We start from the raw sequence: 25,342 nt of genomic DNA, 5'->3' as shown, positions 1-25,342 counted from the left end.
GCCCTACATTTCAAAGATCACAATGGTCTCAATTGCTCAAAAGCTAAGAGGATAGGCTTGTCTGTCTTAACTCATTTCAATCAGTTTTCAAATCCCTATTAAAGTATGTTAGGGTATTCTACTTTAGGCACATGCTGTCTCAACCAATAAAATATATATTCTTTTTGGACCAATACTATTTTTTATTTTTTAACTCTTTGTCCCCAAAATATAATAAGGTACTGTAATAAGTACTGTGGGTTAAAGGATTAAGGGATGAGCAGAGTAAATTGGACCAAATTTAATGTTTTTTTTAAGTAGTTAACTTATTATCATCCATATCAAATATTACCTACGCCCTGGTGCTATTGAGCTATGGGAGTAGGGTGTGTTCCAACATATACTAAATGACTTCATTTTTTTTAAGCTCATCTATTTGCTGTGTAGTTGTCAAACAGATAACCTATGAGTAAGTAAAATATTATTAGAGTAACAATAAGGCACTGTATTTACTTTGGGATCAGGGTTCAAAATATCTATAGCCAACCCTTGATTATCCATTAAGTCATATGTATCACAATAAAGTTTATTTGTCCTTTGATAGTTGATTTGAAAATTTCAGAGTTTTAATCTGGGTTATGATGATATGACCTTCAAGAATAAAAACTATATATATATGTCTGTTTTTTCTCCTACACCCAATTCAATCTTTTGATTCCCTCACCCTGTTCTATATGATTGAAAGAAAATATCTTTATTCCAGATAATTTATATTTATGTATTTGTGTATATTTGTATGTATGTGGGTGTGGGTAAGATACATATTACAAATACATATCTGTATATGTATAATCCATTTGGAATAAGAATATTTTCTTCCAAATACTTAAGTGATATGAATTTAGAAGTATATATAAAATGTACAAATATATTCTCTATAAGGATACTGTACCACATTTTCCTTGTAATGTTATTTATTAACTTCTTGTTTTATAAGTAAATTCATATTTTATTAAACTCTTTACTCAGCTTTATAATGTTATTATCTGCTATTTAACATATTTATGTGAAAACATAACAGTGACAGCAGTATTTCTTAGAAAAAGGCATTTTTTATGAAGCTTGAGAGTACAATATATTCCTGCTGGGACTCGGGGTCTTAATGAAGAGATGAAGCTATCCTTTGAGGGCTTTTGAGAAAGGACAATTGGAATTAACAAAGGGTCTGAGCATTATCATCTTATGTTCTTTTGGAATTCCTTTTGCTTGACCTCGCCTCCTTACTACCAGACATTGGTATTAAATTGTTCTTTAAATTTTAGATTAACAGAAGATAAATTTACTACTTTGAATTAAATAACCATTTATGATTTACTGTCAGAACAGATTCATAAGAAGCTTTTTTAAACATGTAGTTAAAAAAAGACTGTTATAGCTGTGTACCTCTATAAATTTCTCTTTATTGTTTAGTTTGGATGCCAGGTTACAAGGGACCCAATTATAATTTTACTATCATTTGGCAATGAGTTTGCTACTCACTAAAGCAGAAATCATAACTGGGCTTCAGTCTAGTATCTGTTAGTTGACAGACAGTTGGCAACATAAATTTCTGAATGTTTTCACCTCTCCCCATTCTTTCCCTCCCTTTCTCAAACCAAATGCCTGATGGTAAATTTTAAAAGTCATTCTGAACTGTTATTTCCCCTAGGCAGTTCCCTTCCCCAGTTTCACATGTCTGTTTATTTTATTAATGCCATTATGAAATCTGGTGTCACACTAGTAATGGTCAGTCATACTGTATCACATACCAAGGGAAGTTGTGCATTTCTTCCTAATATGGCAAATAATGAATTATGCTGTAATAGAAAACTAGATTTATATTTTCCAATAGTCTGAGCATCCAAACAATTAGAAGCTCTACTTGCCATGAATAAATGATTAAACACATTTGAAAATCAATATTTTTAAATTGCAGCTGTTTTTTTCTGCACTGATAGAATTCATTTTGCCAGAAAAAAAGAAAAAGAGGAAAATAGTGATAACATTCATGAAAATATAAACTTATAAAATTATTTTAAATATAGTTAATGAGTGAGACATTAATTTTGAATTTTGTTTCTTTATGTTTGTTTCTCATGTTCCTCCTCTTTTTAATTATCTTAGTATCTTAGGATCTAATTTTTTTTTTTAATTTGGAAGGAACAAGAGACTTTGGTCTCATACTTTTGAGGTTTTTGTTATAACTCATTTCATTAATTGCCATATTAGGTAAAAATACAACTCTTCACTTTGTATATGGTTCAGTCAATATCAATGGCAGAGTGATTTTGCTCCATATTACATAATAATAATAAAAATGAGGAGACTAGGGGACTGTGATTTGCTCGAAGTCTCACAGATAATCATTATTAGAGATAGAATTTGAATCCAGGTCTTTGGAATCCCTTTTGGGATCCCTCCCCAGGATTCATCCCACTACACTATGCTTCTAGAGAAAGTAGTTTAGTAGAACTAGGTCTTCCCCCCCCCCCCCATAGTCTCTAATTAAGTTTAACTAATTGTCAAAAATCTTAGTCTAGAATAAACATCCTTAACCAAATTTCGGGGGGGGGGGGTGCAAACTTAAAATCTTTAATCTTTTGATAACCAATATAATTGGCTTCTTTCAGAATACAATGTACTTAATTTATACATTTAAAAACATTATTGGGAGGAGTCCATACGTTTGCCAGACTGCCAAAGAGGTCCAGAGCATAAAAGCTTAAAAATTCCTGGTCTAAAAGGAGCTTCCGAGCAGTTGATGTCAGTGAGTTGCAATAGGTTCAGTTCTCAAAGTATAATTTCTTTCATACTTATTCTGGATTCTCTTCTCTAACCCAAAAGGAAAATAGAGTATATACTGGACAGGACCACTAATAGAATTTAGAAATTCTTGGTTTATAGTCGTGACATTGCAATGAGATATCTGTCTGACCTTAACCAAGTCACTCAGACTCTCTGTACCTCCATCTCCTAATTTTTAATTGAGTTTGTTTACTTAAAAAAAAGCCTTAGAGTACTGTCAGCCCCTGAATTCATTATATTTCTCTGGTTCTTTTTTTATTACATTATTATTTATTACATTAAGAACCAGAGGAGAGTGCTATGAGTAGTAGGTACAAATATTCAGACTTTTATAGTTACTGATCAAATTTTATGATACTCTTAAAGGGACTGAAGAAAAAGGAGTTGGGGGAGGGAGTAGAACTAGGAGAGAGCTAATTTTTTTTACTTTATTTTTTCCAGATTATGTCAATAGAATTTTTAATAATCATTTTCTGACATTTTGTACTCTGTGTTCTCTACCTCCTTACTAAAGATGGCAGGAAATATGATATAGGCTGTCCATGTGTTATCATATGATGGATCTGTTTTGAAAGAAAGTAGATCAATCTTTTTGAGATATACCATCCATTTTAGAATCAGTATTGATTCTAAGGTAGAAGAACAATAAGAGCTAGGCCATGAGGATTAAGTGACTTGTTTAGGATCATAAAGCTAGGAATTGTGAATTCAGATTTGAACCTAGGACTTCCTATCTCTAGGCTTAATTCTCTAAACACTGAGCAATCTAGCTGTCCAATATAATACATATTTTATGTAACTTATTAGTGTTGGAATCCTTTGCTATAAACTAATATATTAGAGTCTAAGGGTTTTTTTTTAATCAGTTTCAGACTGTTTGGTAATCATGAATCCAAACTTCTCAAAATATGATCAGCCTTGATTGAATTAACAGAATATAAAACGTGAATATTTGAAGGCAAAGAGCCAACCCAGAACCCATTGTAAAGAATACTGTGTTTGATATTAGAATGTTGTTTGAATCCAAGTTCCTCCATTTACTATCTGTCTAAGAAATTACTTATAGGAACATAGATGTAGACACTAAACAGCTTCAAGGTCTTTGAGTTCATTTTACTCACAATGAGACTGAGGACTAAAGGTGTTACTAAGTATGCCAAGAGTCACATAGTTGCTGGATCAAGTGATATCTAAGTCCAGGTGTCTCTGAATCTTTGCCCTGTGGTCTATTTGTTGTGGGGTACTACCATTGAACCCCTGGGGTTCAGGAAGGATACCTTTTGTAAGAATGCAAGACTCCAAAACTTAGCTTAAAAATAAAAAGAGAAATTTATTAATTTAGAAAGTAATGCTGAGAATGGCCAGCAGGATAGTACGATTGGAACAGCAAGATGGAAGGCTGCTCCTTGGGAGGACAGCATGGATAGAAAAGCTGTACCCAGATGACATCAATTCTGGGGATTAAATACTCTTTACAACAGTGAGGATGTGATGCTGTGTCATGGTGAGGACATGATTCTAGAGTGGTAAACACTCAGGCATTCAGTGTGTGTGTAGGGTTGGTCATCTGACTAGAGTCCCCCTGAAGATAAAGGAGATGCCTCTCATATTTTAGGGAAATGAAAGATATCTGAGATACAGCCCGATAGTATCGAGGTGTAGCCTGGAGGTGCATCTCTCTGTCCATCTTAAATCTAAAGGACAATTCAAGGAGGGCAATCCTCTCAGGGTCTTATAGGAGTTAATCGGATGTTTTGGGTTAGGAGTCATGAGGATGTAAGGGAGCAAAAAATTTCTCTGATAATAGTTTTCCTGACTTTATGGGGGTACAATGCCCTACTATACTAAACTAGATATTCTTAAACTCTGCCTACTTAATCCCTCTGAGTCTAAATTTCTTCATTTGCCAAATGAAGGAGTTAGTTTAGAAAGCCACTTTCCAGATTAAATTCTAAGACCCATGGGACTCTACCGGAAACAATCTGACATTTTTTTCTCTTTACCTCAGAACACTTCACCCCCATGGGGAATTTGGTGCTTTCTAATTCAGGATAACTATTTCTTTCACTATTTCTCTATTTGTTATCTATTTATTATTTTACTACAAAATCTAATCATCTAATTATCCTGCTTTGGGAGGGAGCAAACAGAGTAAGTAAGATGGTGACTAATACACCAATCAGAGGTTAAGAATATGATCTTCAATCTTAAAGGAGAAAAAAATATTTACCTCACTTTTCTGGCATAGATAATGTAATTCTCTTACTCTTAAATAAAGAATGTGTTACTAATATTAGAATCCTAGGAATTCCTAGGAATATAGTGTAAAGTATGTAGGTTATAGAAGTCAGAAAATCTGGGTTCAAATCCTGACTCTGCTATTTACTTTATATATGACCCTTTAGTAAATAACCCAATTTCTCTGTGTTTTCTCTGCACCTTGGAATATCATTTAGTTCAAAGAAGTTGGGTTTCCACTGGTACATAAAATCTAGGTGTGAAGTTGCTTAGGCTATGTGAGAATCTGAGTTGACAAGTATAATTAATTAAGCAAATAAAATGTTCTCCTTAATCTTAAGAGCCAGTTTGTGTTGTTTAGTTTCATTTGAATGCTGAGGCTTATAACAATTTCATAAAAGGATTGGCTCTAGGAAGAAAAGTAAAGATAGAACTATATTGAAATATCCTCTGATTTTTGCCTTCATAAATGGTCTATTGATTGCTAAGATATATTACTTTGTATTATTGTAAATCTGTATCCCAAAAGGACTGGTCTAGGTTCTTTCAAAACAAGCCCTTTCTTCTTTCACAATATGATGAACATGAAAATATGTGTTGTGTGTTCACACATCTACAGCCTATATCATATTACCTTCCATCTTTAGGAAGAGGTCAGAATGGGTGGGAGATAGAGACAATGGAGTACAAAATCAGAAAATTATTATTGAAAATTATATTGACAGGTAATATGGAAAAAATAAAAGTAAAATTTTTAAAAAGCCCTATACTAGTTCTACCCCCTTCCCAAACTCTGTTTTCTCTAGTCCCTTATGAGTATCATAAAATTTGCCCAGTAGCTCTAAAAGTCTTACTAGTGTTATAAATTTTCCTTCTCCTTTGGGAATGTCTTTAATCCTTTTTATGGCTAATGTGGCCACATTTCACTGTCCCGTTTTTGATAATCAAGTTCACTTCCTCACATTAGTGATCACCAGGTGATTTCTATTACTTCATATCTTTTCTTGGAGTCATCCATTTACTTAAGAAATAGACTCAAATCTTTTCTCTAAGGAGCACCATTATGTCCAGTCTATTGTCTGTCTCCTCTGAAGTGATTTCAGGGACTGTTGAAATGATTCGTCTACCTTCACAGTCATCAAAGAAGGGGTCATCTCTTGGGTAAAAGAAAGGTGGCATCATTGAATCCCAGTGGCAGGCACAAGCAGGTTTTGAAAATAAATCATCTTTTAAGAATTGTATCCCCTTTTGTTACCTAAAGAGAGAAATGCAGGTGTTCTGAAGTACCAAACAGAACTACTTTTAGGTGTTTTATTTTTTTAATTGACATTTTTAAAAAGTACAACATAATAAGTATGAAATAGATTCTACTTGAGCCCTCTTTTCTTTACAAACTCTTGGTTTCACTGTCTGGGGGGTTTGAAGATTTGATTCATGGGTAGAATTAAATTGAGCAGAAATGGGTAGAAATAAGTTTGTAATATATATTTGTATTAAGAATTTTGGATAAAAAATAATTTTGAATGTCTAAACCTGCAAAAGCCTTGAAGAATTGAATTATTTATCTTAAATAATTTGATAAAAATAGTGGAAATATGCCTATAGTAGATTGACCATTGGGCTTGTAGTTAAGAAGACATCAGGGACCCACTTGTGACTATTATGAACTGTGTGGCAAGTCACTTTCTATTGCTCAGGACATAGCCAGGGATTTTATTCACTAAATCATATATTGGTGTGAGTATTTGTGGTATATATGTATATGTTGTGTCTTAATTGATAGAATACCCCTTCTTTAGGAAACCTTCTCAATTCCAAGCATCTGGAGAAAATAGCAACAAAAGAACTTCTGCCCAAAATATGCAATGACATAGTTGTTTTTTTAGGACTGAATGATTCCAATAATCACCTCAATTCTCCAATCCAGTTTGCAATTTTGAACCTCTGATTGTTTTGAAATGCTCAACAAATGTTGGTTTCCCCCCCCCTTTTTTAAATTATACATCTATACAATTGAAGGGAAATGGAGAACTAAAATAATTATTTGGATATTTCCAGCTGAAAATAAATAAACCATACCCATATTATTAGCTCCACATTTCACATTTTATGTGGATGATTACTTATTTTTAGTGACTATTTTTTTTAAACCTTAATCTATGAAGTGATTTAGTATTAAGAAATTCTGCCCATATATAAGGAAATAATCATTTCTTTCTCACATCATACTTTTGGAACTTTAATTGGAAATATTGCTAGAAGATTAATAATATTGATATATTGGCTCAGGTCAGATAACAGATATTAGCATATGAAAACTGAAACTCATAAAAACATTTTCCAAGTTAATATTGTGCAGGAGGATAGCATGAAGCTGTTGTATAACTTACTTCCTATATCCTTGTTTCATAAATGTATAAAAATAAATATAATAGAATCCATTGTTAAGAGTCTCTCGTTTTGTCACTGTATATGTGACCTGAATATTTTTTTCTAATTTCTTCTTATCAAAATAAGAGAATTTTTCACTGGTATTCTCTTTCAGAGTTTGGTATCCTACCAGGTCCACAAATGTGATTACAAGCATGGACAACGTCCCTGGGAAACAATAGCCATCTGTGCTGGTTTGGGGCTAATATATATGTCTGATGGACAGGGGATTGAAGGGGTCATTTATTTACATCTACAGAGGCTCTGAGGTTGGGAAAACATTAACTGCCTGACATTTTCTGCTCAAGCGAGAATATACTAATGGTTTCACATAGGCTCTGCTGGAGATTCCTCAGAGATCTATTGTCAATCTTTTTCTAAGTCTGTCTCTCATCTATAGCTATATCTCTTGCATCTATTATCTATTTTTATTTATAATCACTCCAAATATCTCATTAATTTGAGAATTTTCTCCAACAAAACAACAAAAAACGAATTTTCTCATTCATTCCTGTGCATCCTATGTGTTTTTCATGTCTTTCCATAAGTTCATCCCAAGGGTTCCACTCAATGTGTTGGAGGCTTTCCTAAATTCTACCAACATTGCCAAAGTACCAGTGGTCCATGCTGCTTGTTTTTCTATCATCCCTTATGGCAAGAAGACCAGCTCACCTTCTCAATCTAATTTGTAGTTCCTTGATGATCTCCTTTACTCCTGTTCTTCTTTGGAGTTACCCAATAGTTTAGAAATGGCATCCTCCTCACATCCACCATATACTTCGCAATTGTTCTCTGTATGATATTTATTTTTAATTCTCTGGAAGAAGCTGTATGCCATGTCTTGCCAACATAGAATAATACCAAAAGTATGGAAAAGATGGGTCTTTAGTTTTGTGGAAATGTCAGTATGTTGATGTCAGTAAAGAGGAGTTTTGTAGTTTTCCCCAAAATGTTCCAGCCTGCTTTCCTCATTCTGTTCAAATTTGGGTTCATTTCATTATATCTCTCTACTGTCTGTCTCTCTCAGAAATTGTTGTTCAGCAATATTTATAGGGTATCAATTCAAATTCATGTTGAAATATCATGTCTAGACAGTTTTCATACACTTTATCATTCCTTTGCAGATAGGTAAGTCAGACTTTTTTAGAGGTTGCTAATAATTGCCAGAAGACTCAAAAATTTGCTCTGGGGCTTAATGCCATCTGCCAATGGTCATCAAAAAACAGAAACATTTGGAGGACTTCAACATTAACAGGACATCCCTATACTCTACCTAGAATTTGTGTTGTATGCCTTTTATCATAGTAGTAGATTTTGTAAGCACATATTGTCATATTTTATGCTTCACCTGATTTTTTTTTAAATCAGAGGGTGAAATAAAGGATTATGTTGGTGAATTTTGATATACGAGTGGGAAATGCCTATTGTAGAGGATATCATATGACATTGGTTTATTTCATGAAATGAAATACCTTTTTTCATATTTTCATAAATAAATAATAAACATTTGGTATCATATTCTCATTCAGTTAACAGTGAAAAGGGAATAATGTGGTCCTATTTTGAATATCGTTTGTGAAAACTTGGTTGTTACACTATCATTGAGGATGCCTTTGATTCATACTTTAATAAAAATTTTGTCTATATGGGAGATTGGATATATGAGTCAATGGTTATTGAGGATTTTTATAGTTATCTTTTTATCTATTAATGAGGCCTGAAAAACTTCCACATCTTTGGCCTTTGTTATCTTTCCCTCCCTCAGTTATACTATATATATACATATATATGTTTGTGTGTATACATACATATAGATTACAAGTATATACACACATGCATATTGCCATACTTTTTTAACCTGTTTTTTTCTTGAAGTTTTTCTTGTTTCTTTATGTTCTTTGAAATGATGGTGCTCATAATTTTCTTTTACCCTTTCCATGATTTGACAAACTAGTGTTTCTTGTAATATGATGAACATTTTTTCAGACATCTTTATCTTTTTGGCAAGTTAGATAGTTTCTGACCAAGTTATTTATTAGCTTTTTAAAAATCTCCTTTTAGGAATTAATTCACACTCATTAACTTTCTGGATAAATTAATCACTGACAGTGTCATTTTTTTTAAAAAATCCATTACTTGTTTTAATTATTTCAGTTATATTTTATATTTTTTCCATTATTTTGAATTTTCTTTTTAACTACTTCTAATCGTTGCTCTGAAAAATCTATCTTATCAGCATACACATTAAATACAAAGGCACATACAAAATAAATTTCAGTCACAAATTAAGTTATATGCTTCAAAAATTAAAGTTTTATGCAAGTAAATGCAAGTTATATTTTATACAACAAATCATACATACAAACAAATTTCACAAAAAATCTATTTTTTAAAAATTCTTCCAAGTCCTATCTTTTTTGGGGACAAAAAAATTAAGCTTTATAGCTAGAATGAACTAATTCCATTTAATATAGAGATGGTGGATTTGTCTTCTAAACATATTTAAAAAAATAAGAATCAACTAAAATGTCCTTCTTGCAGCTTGCTATGCATACCCAAGCAGCCACATTGATCTTGAAGATGCTTTGAATGTTAAATTTTAAAATTAATATTTAATGTTTCAATAACATTTGATACAAACTAAGTGATTGCACATTACAACCAAAAACATTTCTATTTCTGAAAAGAAGAAAGTAGGTATGTTATGTATGCAAGGTGCATGAGCCAACTTCATCTGACTTATGAGAGCCCAATGTTAAATGTTCAGTGTGAGCATTTAAACTTCAGAAATTGGCAATCTTACAAATCAGGCCATGATTTATTTTTTTTTGTTGTTATTGTTGATTGTCTAGTCTTAAGTGTTAATAAAGCAGATTAAATTTAAAAGCGTGGGGGGGGGGGTGTGTGTAAGCAGCAGCATTAGATCAAGCCATGAGGGCAAAGTAAGAAATTTCTGAAGCCAGCCTCAGTCTCCAAGTTTCTGAAACAACAATACCTCAAAATAAATACTGGAGTGACAGAACCAACAGAAGAACAATGAAATAATGTTCTGGCCCAGAACAATGTGGAGAGAAAGCCTGGAGGACTCATTTTCCTGGGGTATGGGGAGGGAGCTCTAAAGAATCCTTACTGGAAATTGGGTGTGGTATAATGCAAGCAATAGGGGAAAGAGAACAGCCAACTAGGTCCCATCTTAGCAAGGAAAGAGTAGAAACCTAGATAATACAGAATAAGCGGCATTGGGAAGAAATCCTACATGATTCAGTCAGAATAGAGGCCAGTGATGACCCAGAATAGGCAATAATGGAAGGAACTCAGACCAATAAAACTTAGCCTCCGTAGGATAGGGAAGGACTCCGCTATCCAGCAGAATTGAACAGCTATAAACCTCCATTTAACAGGTTAACCTGTAGAGGGCTCAATCTATGACTAAGACAGCTGAGCCAAAACCAAGCACAGTATAAGTGCAGGACAATACTCCCTCCTTACCAGAACCAAAGGTTAAGTATATAGACAAATCAAGGGGAAAATAACTGCTAATTCAGCAAAAAGACAGAGAAAAAGCCTGATGCTCATCATGAGAGATGACCAAAATAAGAAACTGAGAAGAGGACATCAATACAAAAATGAAGATATAGGAAGCCTAAAAGGAAAATGTGAAAGGATGTCAAGTCCAAACTAGAAGAGCTCCAAAAATGATAGAACAAATAATAAGAAATTTAGAAGAAAAATTAGGAATATAATTGGAAAAATCAAGAGCTTAAAACAAAAACTTACTAAATGAAGAAGTTCCCTAAAAAAGTAAAAAACATTTGTGAAAATAGAAATGCTGAAAGGAGAGAAAGAGAAGTATAAACAGAGGATGAGGCTTGGGTGATAAGATAGAGGGAAACACAGTAATTATTACTCTGAATGTGAATAGGATAAACTCCATGAAATTTTGGAGGAGATCAGAGTGGATTAAATGTCAGAATCCCAAACAGGAAGACACATACCGAGTAAAGGTAAAGTGGAGGAGTAAAATGTACTACATGTCAGCTAAGGTTAAAAAACAGCAATAACAACAGTAGCAATTATAATCTCATAAAATAAAGGTAAAAATTGAACTAATTAAAAGAGATAAGGAAGGAGCCATATTTGATGAAGAAATATTAATATTATATATATATATATATATATACACCAAATGACATAGCATCTAAATTCATAAAGGAGAAATGACATGTTACAAGCAGAAATAGAAAACAAAAACCACTTGGGGGGAAGAGGAATTAGCCTTCCCTTCTTAGAAATAGATAAATCAAAGGGTATGTGTATATGTCTCCCCTCTCCTCCTCATCCTAAGCCCTGATTATTAAACATTTACCAATACAAACTTGTATTACTACAACACTTTGTATAATGCTTTTTGGTGTGGAATGTACTTTCCAGCTATCTCATTTAAGCCTTACAACAACTCTGTGTTTGTGTATGTATAGATAATATTTAAAAGAATATCACTCACAAATATTTTGTAAGGTAATTTACTCAAGAACTTTTTGGATTTGACAGAAAAAGTTGAAGGTAAAACTTGGAAAGTTGCAAAAGTTTGTGTGGTCAGGTCCAGAAACTCCAAAATCTTTGACTATAGAATGAAATAACCAGAGAGCTGGGAGGTCAGGAATCTGGAATATAGGAAGTCACTATTAAAAAATGGAGGGAAAGGGATGTCAAAAGGTACCACCATTAGAAATAAACCAAAAATTTAAGAAATGAAGGAATTATAATATTCAAGTCAAGATACCAGAAATATAGGCACCATCATGTCTGAATACATGTGGTGTGGACCATGGGTATCCTTTTTGGACATATATGTACAGACAGGGAAATCATTTGTCAAATGAAAACTGGAACTTTAATGGAGTTGGGTAGTGGCCACAAATATGGTTTAGAGAAATGAGATTAAAGGAAAATCTTGAGAAAAGATGGTGTAAGTATAAAAATATTATATTGTATTATAAAGTTAAAAACTAAAGAAGTATAGAGTATTATGATTAACATTACTATTGCCAAAATATATTTTATAATCTGTAGGTTCTTTGATGAGGAAAGAAAAACGGAACATCTTTTTTTTTATTAATTACCAAATACAAAACTTTCTTTTGTAACACAGAATCACAGAATTATACAATCTCAGAATTGTATAGAAGTCATCTACTATGAACTATATTCTCCCCCCAAAAAGTAAAAATATAAATAAATCATTCTTACTAAGGATTACTACCTTTATTTAAGGAGAGGAACATTTAGGGAATTCCTATCAACACTTCAAAAGTCATGATATACCTTTTTAAATATTTACCGTTACAAAATACTTTTAAAAAGGTTTTTATACATATAACATATGCAAATATTTTATATCTTTATATACTTTTTAAAGGTGTTATATAAAAATACATTTAAAATATGTTTTTGTGCACAATTTTTTACACTTGTTTAAACACATATATATTGGATGTATTATATATATATATATGCATATATATTCCTTAAAATTTTATGTATTGTGTTTTTTAAAGTAGAACAAATTGATGTTATTTTAAAAGCCTACAAAGAAAAGAATACTTTCTCCTTCATAGCCTAAACAAAACATCTTTCTGGCTTTGTAACTTTGTAAGTAATTCTGAATCCAGCTGATATCACAAGGAGCTATATCTAATTAAAAATTATTAGATGAGTACTTTACTAAAGTATGATTACATTATCTTCTAGAACTAATGGCAGTTATATATATATCTGCCATTAGTTCTATATATATATATATATATATGCATATATATAAAATATATAAACACAAACCTAGGATATTAAGTATGGAGAAAACATGACTGAAGCTGCTCAATAACCAATAGTTAATATATTAAATAATTATTCATCTAGTTAGGCAGAAGATATGTTGAAATGGTCAAGACTGTCGATCCAGCTCAGGGATTATATAACTTGGTTTTACTCAAGAATGATCTGGTTGTTGTTTTTCATACTTGAAGAAGACAAAAATTACATCACTAATGATTTCTTCCTATGGGAGCATAAGTTGGATATAAGTGTACAAAGTAATTGGGCTCATTCTCTCTTTCATAAGGAGCAAAGTCCAGTGTGAAGCAAAGTCAGTGTGACTGGTGATGACTTATGATGAAGTGGATGACCTTGGCTTATTTAATGGCTAATCAAGTTCTAAGCATTCCATAGAACTTCTTTCCACCATCTTCATGACTTTTGGAACAAATTGTTCTCATCTGCCCCTTCCTTTGGGATAGACTTCACATGCTCAGGATACACATTCTCCTAACTCACCAGCAGGTTTTTGTCCTGTTGGTTACCCTCAACCTGATTTAGCTCACCTGTTGTGTCAGTTTACTGGGATGTGACTGTTGTGCATGCCACAGCTTCTCGGGATTACAGGTGATCGTTCTGCTAGGCACTGGAGCGTCAATATTCTCTCTATAACTTTATACGAAGTTTCTTGACTACAGAGTATAAACAGGGGTATCCATTGTGGTTAGTTGTCTCACTCTGAAGCTGGTCCTTTCCCCTCAGGTAGTCTCTGCTCTACCTAAAATAAGGTTAACTTGGTTTAAACTTATAAAATAAAAATGAGTTCCTTCAGAGTAACCAAACTCATAAGATGTCATGATAAACAGTGCTTAATGAGTGTTGTAAATACAGGGTATAATTTTGTTTTAATCTGTGGGGACTTTGCATCTTTGGAGAGGGAGGTAGAATCTTCAGCTTCTATTTTAAAAAAACTGAGGCTCCCATGTAGGCAATTAGCCAACAAATCTTCCCACTACTCCTCAAAAAAAAAGTATTGATTTAATTGATCAATAAGCAATTATTGAGACCTATTATCTGCTGGGCACTATGGTTATACACTAGGGAAACACAGGAAAAAAAAAGAAAAATTCCTGCTCTCAAGAAGCTAACATTCTAGCAGTAGAGAGAATATGTGTGTGTGTGTGTGTGTGTGTGTGTATACAAATAGGAAAATACAGAATAAATAAGGAAAAAAAAGTCTTAGGTCTGCTTCTTATACTTCCTTACATAACCCCAAGTTACTGCTTAAAAAAAAAAAAACAGAACAAAACAAAAACAAAACACTTACCTTCTGTTTTACAATAGATACCAAATATCAGTTCTAAGGCTAAAGAGCCGTCATGACTAGGCAATTGGGGTTAAAAGACTTGCCATGAGGCACAAAGTTAGAAGTGTCTGAGGCCAAATCTGCATCAAAGACCCCCTATCTCTAGGCCTGGCTCTCTATCTACCACCTAGCTGTCCCTAAGGCTACTGCTTCTTTTATTCCTTCTTTTTCTCTCCAAACTTGTGGTTGATATTAATTCCAGTCTTATTTTCTCCCTTTAACCAGTTTTCAGAGTTCTCCCTAACCTAGAAAGACATATTTACACAGACACACAACAGACACACAGATACACAGTGATTCAAACAGGCACACAGACACACACATACACACAGACCTCTATGTGTCTTACCCTAGTCCTATCCCCTCTAAATCTGTTTCTGACTACTATATATATATAGTGATGGAAGGCTTGATGGTTCTGACTGAAAGCAGAGATTGAGTTATTATTGTAAAGGGATACCATTAATACCCACTTTTGATGAAAACATTAAAATAAAAGCAAATTTCACTGCAATACTTTGCAGATGAATGTCTAGAAAGTCAATGCAATCCAATAAGAAAATAAAGAGAGCCTTATGTTACTCTTCCTTTTGTAAACCTGAGGCTGCTTCTTTTTTTTCTGTATCTTCTTTTCCCCTTTAAGGCTGCCTGTGATGCTCATTTCATCCTTATTTCATTCTAACAACATTTTGGGGCACATGTGCACACGCACAAACACAAAACTCTGTGTCTCGCCCTGGTCCTTTTTTCCTCTTTTACAGATTGTGCTGACTGAGTGATGTGGTGATTGAAGAAGGTTTTTAGAAGGAGATATTGAAAGCAAAGACTGAGTTTCTCCAAGTCTCATTGTTTAGCATCACATAGGGATACTGCTAATACATGCTTTTGATTAAAATAAAAGGCAAATTTAACTGCAGCATTTTCCAGACTGCTGGCTATTTGTAAGACATTCACTGGAATTCTTAAATGACATTTTTCCACCTCTATCTTTCAAAGTAACTCAGAGCTCTGAAAAACAAGGATATCTTCCTTCACATGTGTTTCTTGTTCTTGTTCTTTTTTGCCTTCTTTTGGCTTGTACTTCTGCTAAAAGAAATCTGAGTCTCTTCAGTAAAAGCAACCTCACAGCTGGAGGGAAGATATTTGAGAGGAAATAAAAATGTTAAGCTGAAATATTCATCATGTACAGGAACAGAAATATAGATAGAAACATGCTGCAATTTTGGACTTTTTTGACTTCTCTGCTATCTTCAGAAACACTACCCTCATTCTTAGCTGCTTCACCAAAACAAAGTAAGAGTGAAAACATAATATGTTCCACTTCAACTTCAGTAATTTAATACTTCAACATGTTTTAATTAGTTAATATTAGACTAATCAATATTTGGTCATATGAGACCAGGATCCTGCTAGCAGGAGCAGCAAAAAAGGAAGCATTTGGGGCTCTCTTGGAGGTTATATTCTCAAAGACTAGAAAAGGACTTGGTGAGATTCATATTCTTGGGAGTCTAGGCTATGACCTGGGAGTGACAGGCAAGGAAAAAAGAACTAAGAAAGTTTTTTTTTTTAATTTCACTTATTCCATATCCTGGGAATTGTTTTGAACTGGTCACAAATCAAACAGTTGAGAGCCCCAGTTCTCTTTGCAATACAGGATGATCTGGGCACCCTACTGCCTCCAAAGGCAACCTATGAACCCAATGGGAACAGGGCAGCAGGTGGAGGTTGCAAACAGATCGAAAGGGAGCCAGAAATTCTCAGTGGAAAGTCTGAAGAGGTTGAAGTAGCTCTCTAGCAATAGATAGGAATCTATTAAATGTTCTGTGGACAGGCATTTGCCCTGCAGATAGCTACCTACCCAAGGGTCTTGGTTAATCCACTTCAGGAAAGTGTACTTTTTCAAGACATCATGTCATTAAAATTAATTAGTATATCTTTATAGAATGGAAAAAGCCACTAATAATATGGTATTCCTTAGGAAGGAATTCTGTATGAGCAATCCAGGCCTCCTCTTGACCACCGATAGTTAAGAGAAGGGAAAGCAATAAAACTCAAATACAACTTTTTCAGTCCATAACTAAAACTACAGAGAAGAATCTTACTGATCTTCTGACATGAAGATTCCTTACTTTTTTGTGTCAGGAACTCCTTTAGCAGTCAAATGTAACTCTTCTCAAAATAATGTTTATGAATATGTAAAACAAAACATTTACAAAGAAAGCCAGCAATATTGAAATATTGATGTCAAAATCGGGCTTCAGTTTAAGGAGCCCTGCTCTAGAAGTAGTATTACTATGATACTATATTTCCAGTCTAATTATTTATCAGCAGATGTTATTTTAGAGTAGAATTTGACTGAGCACTTCTTTCTTACCTATCTTCCCACTAGCATTTGGTATGGAGTTGATCTTACCACTTATTTCAAATAGGAATATAGGCTTTGATCTTTAGATCAGTTAGGGCTTTAGAATGTATTCTTGGGAATTGGCTGAAGATTTTGGGATGTATGTTTGTAATGGAATATTATTGTGCCATTAGAAATGACAAACAAGACGAAAATGAAATAATCTGGAAAGATTTATATGACGTGATGCAAAATGAAGTAAACAGAAGCAGGAACAGTTGTACACAGGAACAAAAAATGATGTATGATGATCAACTATGAATGACTCAACAAGGCAAGGATCAAGGACAACTCCAAGAGATTCATGACAAAATAAAAAGGATATCCCCCATAATAGAGGGAACAGAAGGAGTCCCAATGCAAATTAAAGCTTACCATTTTTTACATTATTTCTTCCCATGAATTTTTCACTTGTGTGAGCAATATGTATCTTCTTTCACATCATGACAAACATGGAAATATGTATTATATGGTAATATATGCACAACCTCTATCATATTATCTGCCTTCTGGTGAAGAGGAAAGGGATGGAAGGGAAAGAGAGAACATGGATAGTAAAATATCAAAAAAAATAGTAAGTTATAATCTGGAAAATATATGCATTTTTTAAACAAAGAATGTAAGACCTTTTATGAGAGGGATTTTTTTTCAGCTTGCTTTTATATTCCTAGAGCACAGTGTCTGGAATATAGTAAGCACTCAAGTAATGTTTTTTACTTAAAAAAAAAAACCAACAAAACAGAAAAGAAACCATCTAATCCAACTCCTTTATTTTGCAAGTGAAGAAAACAGGGTCCCAGAAAGGTCTTAACTAAGAGCTGTGGTCCAAGAGGGCAGACTTAGGACTAAAGGATAGAAATTATTCAAGAATCAAATTTATGCTTTATTTATTGTAACAAAAACCTTTTAAATAGTTGGAGCTATGCAAAAGTAGAATAAATCCTCTAAGAAGGTAGTGAGTTCTCCCTTATTGGAGATCTTCAGGCAAAAGCTCATTTACAAGTTATTCTCTTGTTTTTTAAATTTCTCAGTCAGGATTCTCTCAGAGGCCAGGAAGAATTTCATCCACAAAGAAATGTGTAAGAGAGGGTCAAAAAGTGAGTAGCTAATTGAAAATGAAATGATTTATTATCATGATAAGGAAGACTGCTAGGGCTGATAGCAACTTCAGCTTCTTAGGGGACAGATTGAATTTTTTATAACTTTTTAAGCTCACAGAGTACACAGCCAATCAGTAGTGTTACATGGCAGAAAGTAAAAAATAGAATAAAACATGTCTAAGTCTTGGATTTCACTGGAGTTCATAAAGATCAGATAGGATATTCCTGAGGGAAAATTCATTTCTGTCTTTTAGTAATTTCTAAGAGAGTAGAGATATTTTTCAAAACAGAATCACTCTATTGTTGCCAGTAAGGAAAATAAGGCAGAACCTATGGATCTTTTATGGACAGGATAATTATTAAAGTCCATATCACATGTCAGGCACTGGACTAAATAACAGGAATGCAAAAAAAGAAAGGGGGAGATATTTCTTGCCCTCAAGAATCTTACAACATGCAAAAGGAAACTGAAAGGAGATGAGTTCCAGAGGGTACTCAACTTTGGGACATGATGATGTAGCTGAATTAATGGCAAATAAAGACATGGCTGGCATTTTGAGCCCTCTATAAAGGGAAGCAATGGGGAAAGGTTTTGGCTCTGTCCTCCATCCTTTTGATCAGAGAGACAGAAATAACTGAGGTTACTAGTGAGATGTCAGTAGCAAAACTGAAGTCATGTTCTTGATGATGAGATGAGCTTACCCTTGTCAGGGCATGACGGTGATAATGGAATTGAAACCAAGCAGGGTAGCTGATGGCAAATGGAGAAATGGCTGGTATTTTGTGTCCCCTATGAAAGGACACTTTGTGAGACATCTTTTTATCCCTGCCTTCTAGCCCTCCAGTCAAAGAGGAGACATGGGGAGACAGCCCTTTGCATAGGGACATATTTTCCCCAAACACCATAATTATGTTTGTCTTCCTTTTTCATACTATAAAAAGAGAATCTTTTATAAACCAGGTTTGGCTTAGAGTCCATAGCCTTTGAGGTTCCTTGTAGGACATACATTCTGTGATTTGGTGTTCTGAGTCCAAATTTAGTGTTTTATTTGGCTTTTAGAATAGCAAATGGCATCCCAGCTCTGTGCCCAAACTCTGAGGTAGATAAGGCAAATATCTGTTCTTAGCCAATGAAGGAGAGTTCAGATTTAGTTGTTAAAGCTCTCAAAGACTTCAAAAACTTTGACTTTGATCCTGATTGCCATTCGGATTGACATTTACGGTCACTGGCTGAATGTGACTTTCTTCTCAATGAACCAAATTGTATGTAATGTTTCCATCAAAGTAGATTGATATTAACTGATAGTTTAATGACTTTTTGAAGGTCACATAGCAAATTAATATATGAAACAGAATTCAAATGCTTGTGTAGAGAAAAGGGAACTGAATTTGAAGTTAGAAAATTTGTATTAAAAAATCCACTCAGTCACTCAGAGAAGTACGGCTCTACAAAAGTCATTTATCTTCTTGAGGCTTTAGTTTCATCTATAAAATAAGAAAATTTGACTAAATCTTTTATAAGGTTGTTCTCAGATCTAAATCCTATAATGTTTTGATTTCTCCAGTCACTTTTAGGATTTCTATGCCTGCATAATTCCTTTGTACACCAATTACAACCTAAACTAAGCCAAATAAAGTCTCTCCCCCTGCACCCCAATATGCTTATCTTTCAGGCTTCATTATTTTTTCCTTAGTATCAGTCTTGCTTTTAAAAAAAAGAAAGAAGGGAAAGGGAAGGGATGTACCCCCGCACTTTTTCTCTAGTGCCAGCCTCTATCACAGGCTGCAGTTTTTATAACCTTGGGGCTGTCTTTCTTCAGTTTCTATTTCATTTTCTTTATCCAATAAATTATCATGTTTTGTTACATCCATTTCTTTTCTTTTCTTTCTTTTACATTCCAACTTAGAATCATGTATTGACTCTATAAGGACTAGACAATGGGGGTTATGACTTGCCCAGGATCATACAGTTAGGCAGTGTCTGAGGTCACATTTGAACTCAGAACCTCCCATCTCTGTGTCTGGCTCTCTATCCACTGAGCCACCTAGAGCCCCACAGCCGACCCTTTCCATTTCTATAACAAATTTTCAATCTGCTCTCCTAGTACAAGATTTCATAAACACTAGTCTATAAAGCAACAAGCATTTACTGTATTAAAACCCCTACTTCTGTACTTTCCAAGCCCTTTATTAGGTATTAGGATGAAAATAATACCAAGAATAAAATTATTTCTCTGCAAAGGCTATTGAAATAGACATCTTATTCATTCCTCTACTCCCTAACCCTCCAGTTCCTCCTACATATGGCTGCTTTAATTCATATATCTTATCATGTCACTTCTTTTAAAAAAATCTTGAATTACTCTCTTTTCCCTAAAAAATAAACTGTGAGTTGCCTACCCTCAAATTTAAGGCCCTCAAACACTTGATATCCCTTTTCCTTCTCAACTTTATTTCATCTTAATTCCCACTATGCTCTTTATAAACAAGATCATTCTCTGCTTGCCAAATGGGCATAGTTCTCACATCTCTGTGCCCTTGCTCATTGTATACACAAAATTTGCATGTCTTCCCTGCCTCCCTTCTATTAAATGTTTACCTTCTTTTAAAGCCCAAATCAAATGATTCTTCTCATTGATTCCTTTTTTATTCTTGAGGAAAAAATTTCCTTCACATATACAATTAAATTATTTAACCATATCTTTGGCTTATTTGGAAAATAGACCTAGTAGTGGCATTGCTAGGTTATAGTTTGTATATTAAATATATATATATATATGTATACACATATAAGTAAAATGTACACATACACACATCTCAAAATATTTCTCAAAAGCACTTTGTGTTGTAATGGAAATTAACTCACAATATGTAATATTGCTAAATATGATAGCTGTCTGTCTGAGGTTTCTTAACTTTAGGGTAGACTATTAACTCCTTGAAGCCAGGATGAGCATTTTCTCTAATTTTTGTATCTTTTTCAGGTATATACTACACAAGGGGCTTCATACACCATATGTGCTTATTAAATTTTTTGTTGTATTCTGCAGTCTTTTGGTTCTAAAACAAATTTGAAAGATGGATTCAGAACTATCTAATTTTATTTCAAAAGCCTACAAAATAGGGCATTACTGGTGGTATAGATAAGTACGCTTCAGTGAATTAAATGATTTTCTTTGTAGAAGGAATTCCCTAAATTCATTTGGAAATTTATCTTCCCTATTATGCATTGAGAGAAAATGATTTAATAACATTATTGTTTCATTATGGTCAATTAGAATTCTTTAGTCTTTTTTTTTTGTTCTGTGCTTTGCTTTTAGACTAAAGAATCTCATATTCTACTGGATTCAGGTTAGCTTGTACATCCTATGTACAAGTTTAAAATGTCTAAATGTATGTCAATATTAGATCTTCAATGTATTTGTGTAAATATTTTAACACAGAATTTTTACTGTATAAATTTAATGTCTAGAATTTTTGCATCAAGTTAAAACTAGATGACAAGGCAAGATGATGAAGTTTTTTAAAAGGCAAAGGGTTTTGTGTCACAAAAACTGATTCTGAGCCATGACTTTGTCACTCATTGCCTGTATGTCTGCCTCCAGTAACAGGCAAGTCCCTTTACTGTTCTGTCCCTTAGTACCTAATCTATAAAAAATGAAGGACCTGATTAAATCTAAATCCCCTATAAATTTGATAGTTTCTTAGAAAATGAGGAGTAGACCTGATCATATCTGCTGAACCCTTCTAGCTCTACAACCGTGGTTCTATGACTTATCAATTGGGTATTAATACTAGAAGTACTTAAAGATCATATAATAGTTAACCCTCCTCATATCAGTCCTAAGGAAGCAAACCCAGAGCATCTAAGTGACTTGTTCAAAGTCATAATGATATTAAATATTCAAATTAGTTCTTCTGAAACTAAGTTCTAAACTCTGGCTAAAATGCCACTTTGGAGCAATAGTGAGGATTGTGAACCTAAAATATAAGACTGCAAAGGTTGCAATAACAAAGATCTTTAAATAAGACAAGACAACTACAGTTCAGGACAGGGCAGAGCAAAGGAGTACAAAGGAACCTAAGTAGAGACTGGAGCTCAGGGTTCTTGAATACAAGGGCAAAGGGAGTGAGGAAAGATTCTTGGAATGGCACAGCTAATGGAGAAGGCTGGAATATTCTATTATTTCACTGGGTACAAGAATGACTACTATTATGTAAAATGTTTTGCATAGATCTGAATGGGGAGTTTTAGGAAGAAGGTACATCTGACCAGTGTCCTCTGATGCAGCCACAGGGAGTGTCCAAAAGAATGGAACCAGTTTTTAACTAGTTTGAACCATCTGTCTTGTCCTCAGACAGTTCCTGGCATTGGGGACAGGGAAGGGTCAGCTCCTAGCTATCTGCATCTACAAAACAAAAGATATTTCTAAAAGGTTAAGGATGCCTCCTTCATCCCTATTTTATTTAATTAAGAACAATGAGCTAAAAGCTTCTAGTTCTGTGGTAGTGAACCTATGGCATGCATGCCACAGACCGCAAACAAAGCACTCTCTGTGGGCACTTTGCTGTTGCCTGCCAGAGTTCCTTACTAGAAAGGCAGAGGGACCTGAGTGTAGCTGCTCCCTTCCTCCTCTCCACCATGCCTGAGGACATTTTTCACTTCACCCTATCTCTGTCCAGCAGCCCAATGGGAATACTTCATCCCTCCCCTGTCTGGGGTTCTGGGGACAGGGTCAGCACCTAGTCTCCATGGGGACGAGCACCACACTTGGTTTCTAGGGAGTGGCATGGCACATGGTCTCTATAACTTTTGCCATCACTGTGTATATTTCTTAAAAAAGAAATTTCACTGCCAAATGATGGGGCATGTAGCAAGGAACCAGAAGAGTTAAATAACAGTAAAAGACAACCAATGGTTCAAGACAAAAATAGAAAAAAAAAATCACAAAAACTCACTGCAAATTTAAAGATTTTATAGTTTATTAAAGTTGTATAGGGTTATACCACCAGGAAAGTAAGGAGGTAAGGAATCCAGATAATTTCCCAAGCAATTCAGTCTGTCTATTGGAATACTTAGATAAAGTTTGCCAGAGTAGATGTTTTTTTTTTTTTTTGCTTGAGCTCTATCCCTAATTGTCAACAATGTACCTCTTTTGCTACTTTATCCAGTCTTAATATAAAGAATGTATTAAACAGACAGAACCTTCAAGGGATTGATGGCAAACATAAAACCCACCCTTCTCTCACACTAAATGGTGGCTTAATTATCAGGCACTTTAGTGAGACTTGGCTGCTTTAGAGCTAGTTGGTTGTTAACCATACCTATTGTTTCAGTAGCAGAATATCTGTTGAAGTGATAAGGCCTTGAAATAAGGTGTGAAAGCTGTCAAGCTGCTCTTTTGTTTAGTGTTACAATTGCATAGACAAAAGCCTACAGGAAGCTTGGTATGGGAGGAATAAGGCAGTGAATGGACTTTCCTAGCTCTTGCATTATCAGAATAGAGGTTATTTGAAAAGGCATCAGAAATAGTAGGCTCAGAAGCTCCAGCTGAAATGAAAATAGAAAAAAAATACAATTCCAAATTTATTTTGGCTGAGAAATGCTCCAGCCCTTTCAAACTCCTGACTGCGAAGGTTGGGGGGGGGGGGGGGAATTCATGCAGCTTTCATTGGTATCATTTTAAATGAATTGCTTATAGTTTTCCATAGACTGTATATCTCAGTAATGAAAATGTAATCGATGGCCTGAAAATCTGAATCCAATGGATTCCAATATCCACCATCTGCTTGTCCTTGCAAGGCATGCTAAGAATTCCTGCAAAGTAGCTGTTCCTTCTATGATTTGACAATGTGTCATCACTAATGGGAATACTGACACATACATCCATATTGGTCTTTCTGCTGATAGGACATCATTCACAGAAGCCTCCTGCTTCTGGGGCAGTGTTTTGTGATGGAAAATAAAGAGAAATGATTGACCTCTGAATGCAGAAAAAATACTGCATAGCTGTGATCTGCATAAAACATACCCTTGCATGAAGTCTTTTTTTGACCTTTTGACTTGTCTCTAGGCAGTCATTCTTAGGCAGCCTAAGTAAACTGAGAAAATACAAACTTAAGTCAGATTTATTGCTGTGCAAGAAAATGAAATCAGTAATTATAGTGAAAGCAATGATTTAATTTCATAGAATCTTAGAATTTAGAACTTGAAAAGACTTTGAAGATTGCCCAATCTAATCCTCTCATTTTATGGTTAAGAAAACCGAGGCCAAGAGAGTGAAATGATTTTAAAATAACAGGTTTTTTGTTATTGTTGTTGTTTTTAATAAAAGAAACACCATGAACCATTGAAATTTCCATTTCTAATGGATTTGACACTATCAGCAGTATTTTGTTTCTCCTGCTGAATTTCTTACTCAGTGCAGTCATCGTAGTTTTCCTCTTTTCTTTTCAGATGTACAGCAAATGGCAATAGATTGGCTCACAGGAAACTTTTACTTTGTGGACCATGTCAGTGACAGGATTTTTGTATGTAATCGCAATGGATCTGTGTGTGTTACCTTGATAGACCTTGAGCTTCACAACCCCAAAGCAATAGCTGTTGATCCAGTATCAGGGTAAGATATTCTGTTTCTTAATTTTTTTCTCATGTTTCATGTTATATGAATGATACCAGGAAAAAAAGAAATCAAGAGCCTGGAAAAAAAAATGCTTCATGTTTTTCCTCTCTTTTCCATTCTTTGCAGTCCACTTGGTTGGCAGAAAAATAGGTTTTACCTGACATTTCCTGCTAATTAGCTCATTAAACTTCCTTAATGCTTACTAATTTGACAAGGGTATAGTTATGCAAAGTATGAATAACATCTACTTTATTCAGAAGATTGGAAAATCAATATTTACATTTTTATTTCATAAACATATTAGCAATCTGGGGAGGGACAGGGAGAGGGTTAAAATACAGGGCATTTTGGGAAAAAAAAGGATTGTCACCAATGATGTAGATACATTACTTTTACTTGGAGAAATGCTTATATTTTCAGGTGTAAATTACAACAAGGATTCTGAAACCAAAGTTTTATCCTTGTTATTGTTTTATGAGTCTCTAGGCAGTTCAGTCTGAAATGTCTGATGGAACACATCCTAAATTGCCATAAGCCTTCATTC

General features: G+C 34.2%; 1 protein-coding gene across 5 annotated transcripts in view; it reads left to right on the top strand.

Annotated features, from left to right (window-relative positions):
* Positions 1-25,342, top strand: part of LRP1B (LDL receptor related protein 1B) — a 2,480,145-nt gene that overhangs the window by 1,142,296 nt on the left and 1,312,507 nt on the right. For all 5 annotated transcript variants that reach the window (XM_007494117.3, XM_056797188.1, XM_056797186.1 and 2 more), the window contains one exon: positions 24,633-24,795. In XM_007494117.3, the coding sequence (XP_007494179.2) occupies positions 24,633-24,795 (163 nt within the window). The remainder of the gene's footprint in view (positions 1-24,632; positions 24,796-25,342) is intronic.

This window comes from Monodelphis domestica, chromosome 4, assembly GCF_027887165.1.
Source record: "Monodelphis domestica isolate mMonDom1 chromosome 4, mMonDom1.pri, whole genome shotgun sequence".
NCBI classification, from domain to species: Eukaryota; Metazoa; Chordata; class Mammalia; order Didelphimorphia; family Didelphidae; genus Monodelphis; species Monodelphis domestica.
Note: the sequence above shows the minus strand (reverse complement) of the source record. Positions and strands in the feature narration are given on the sequence as shown.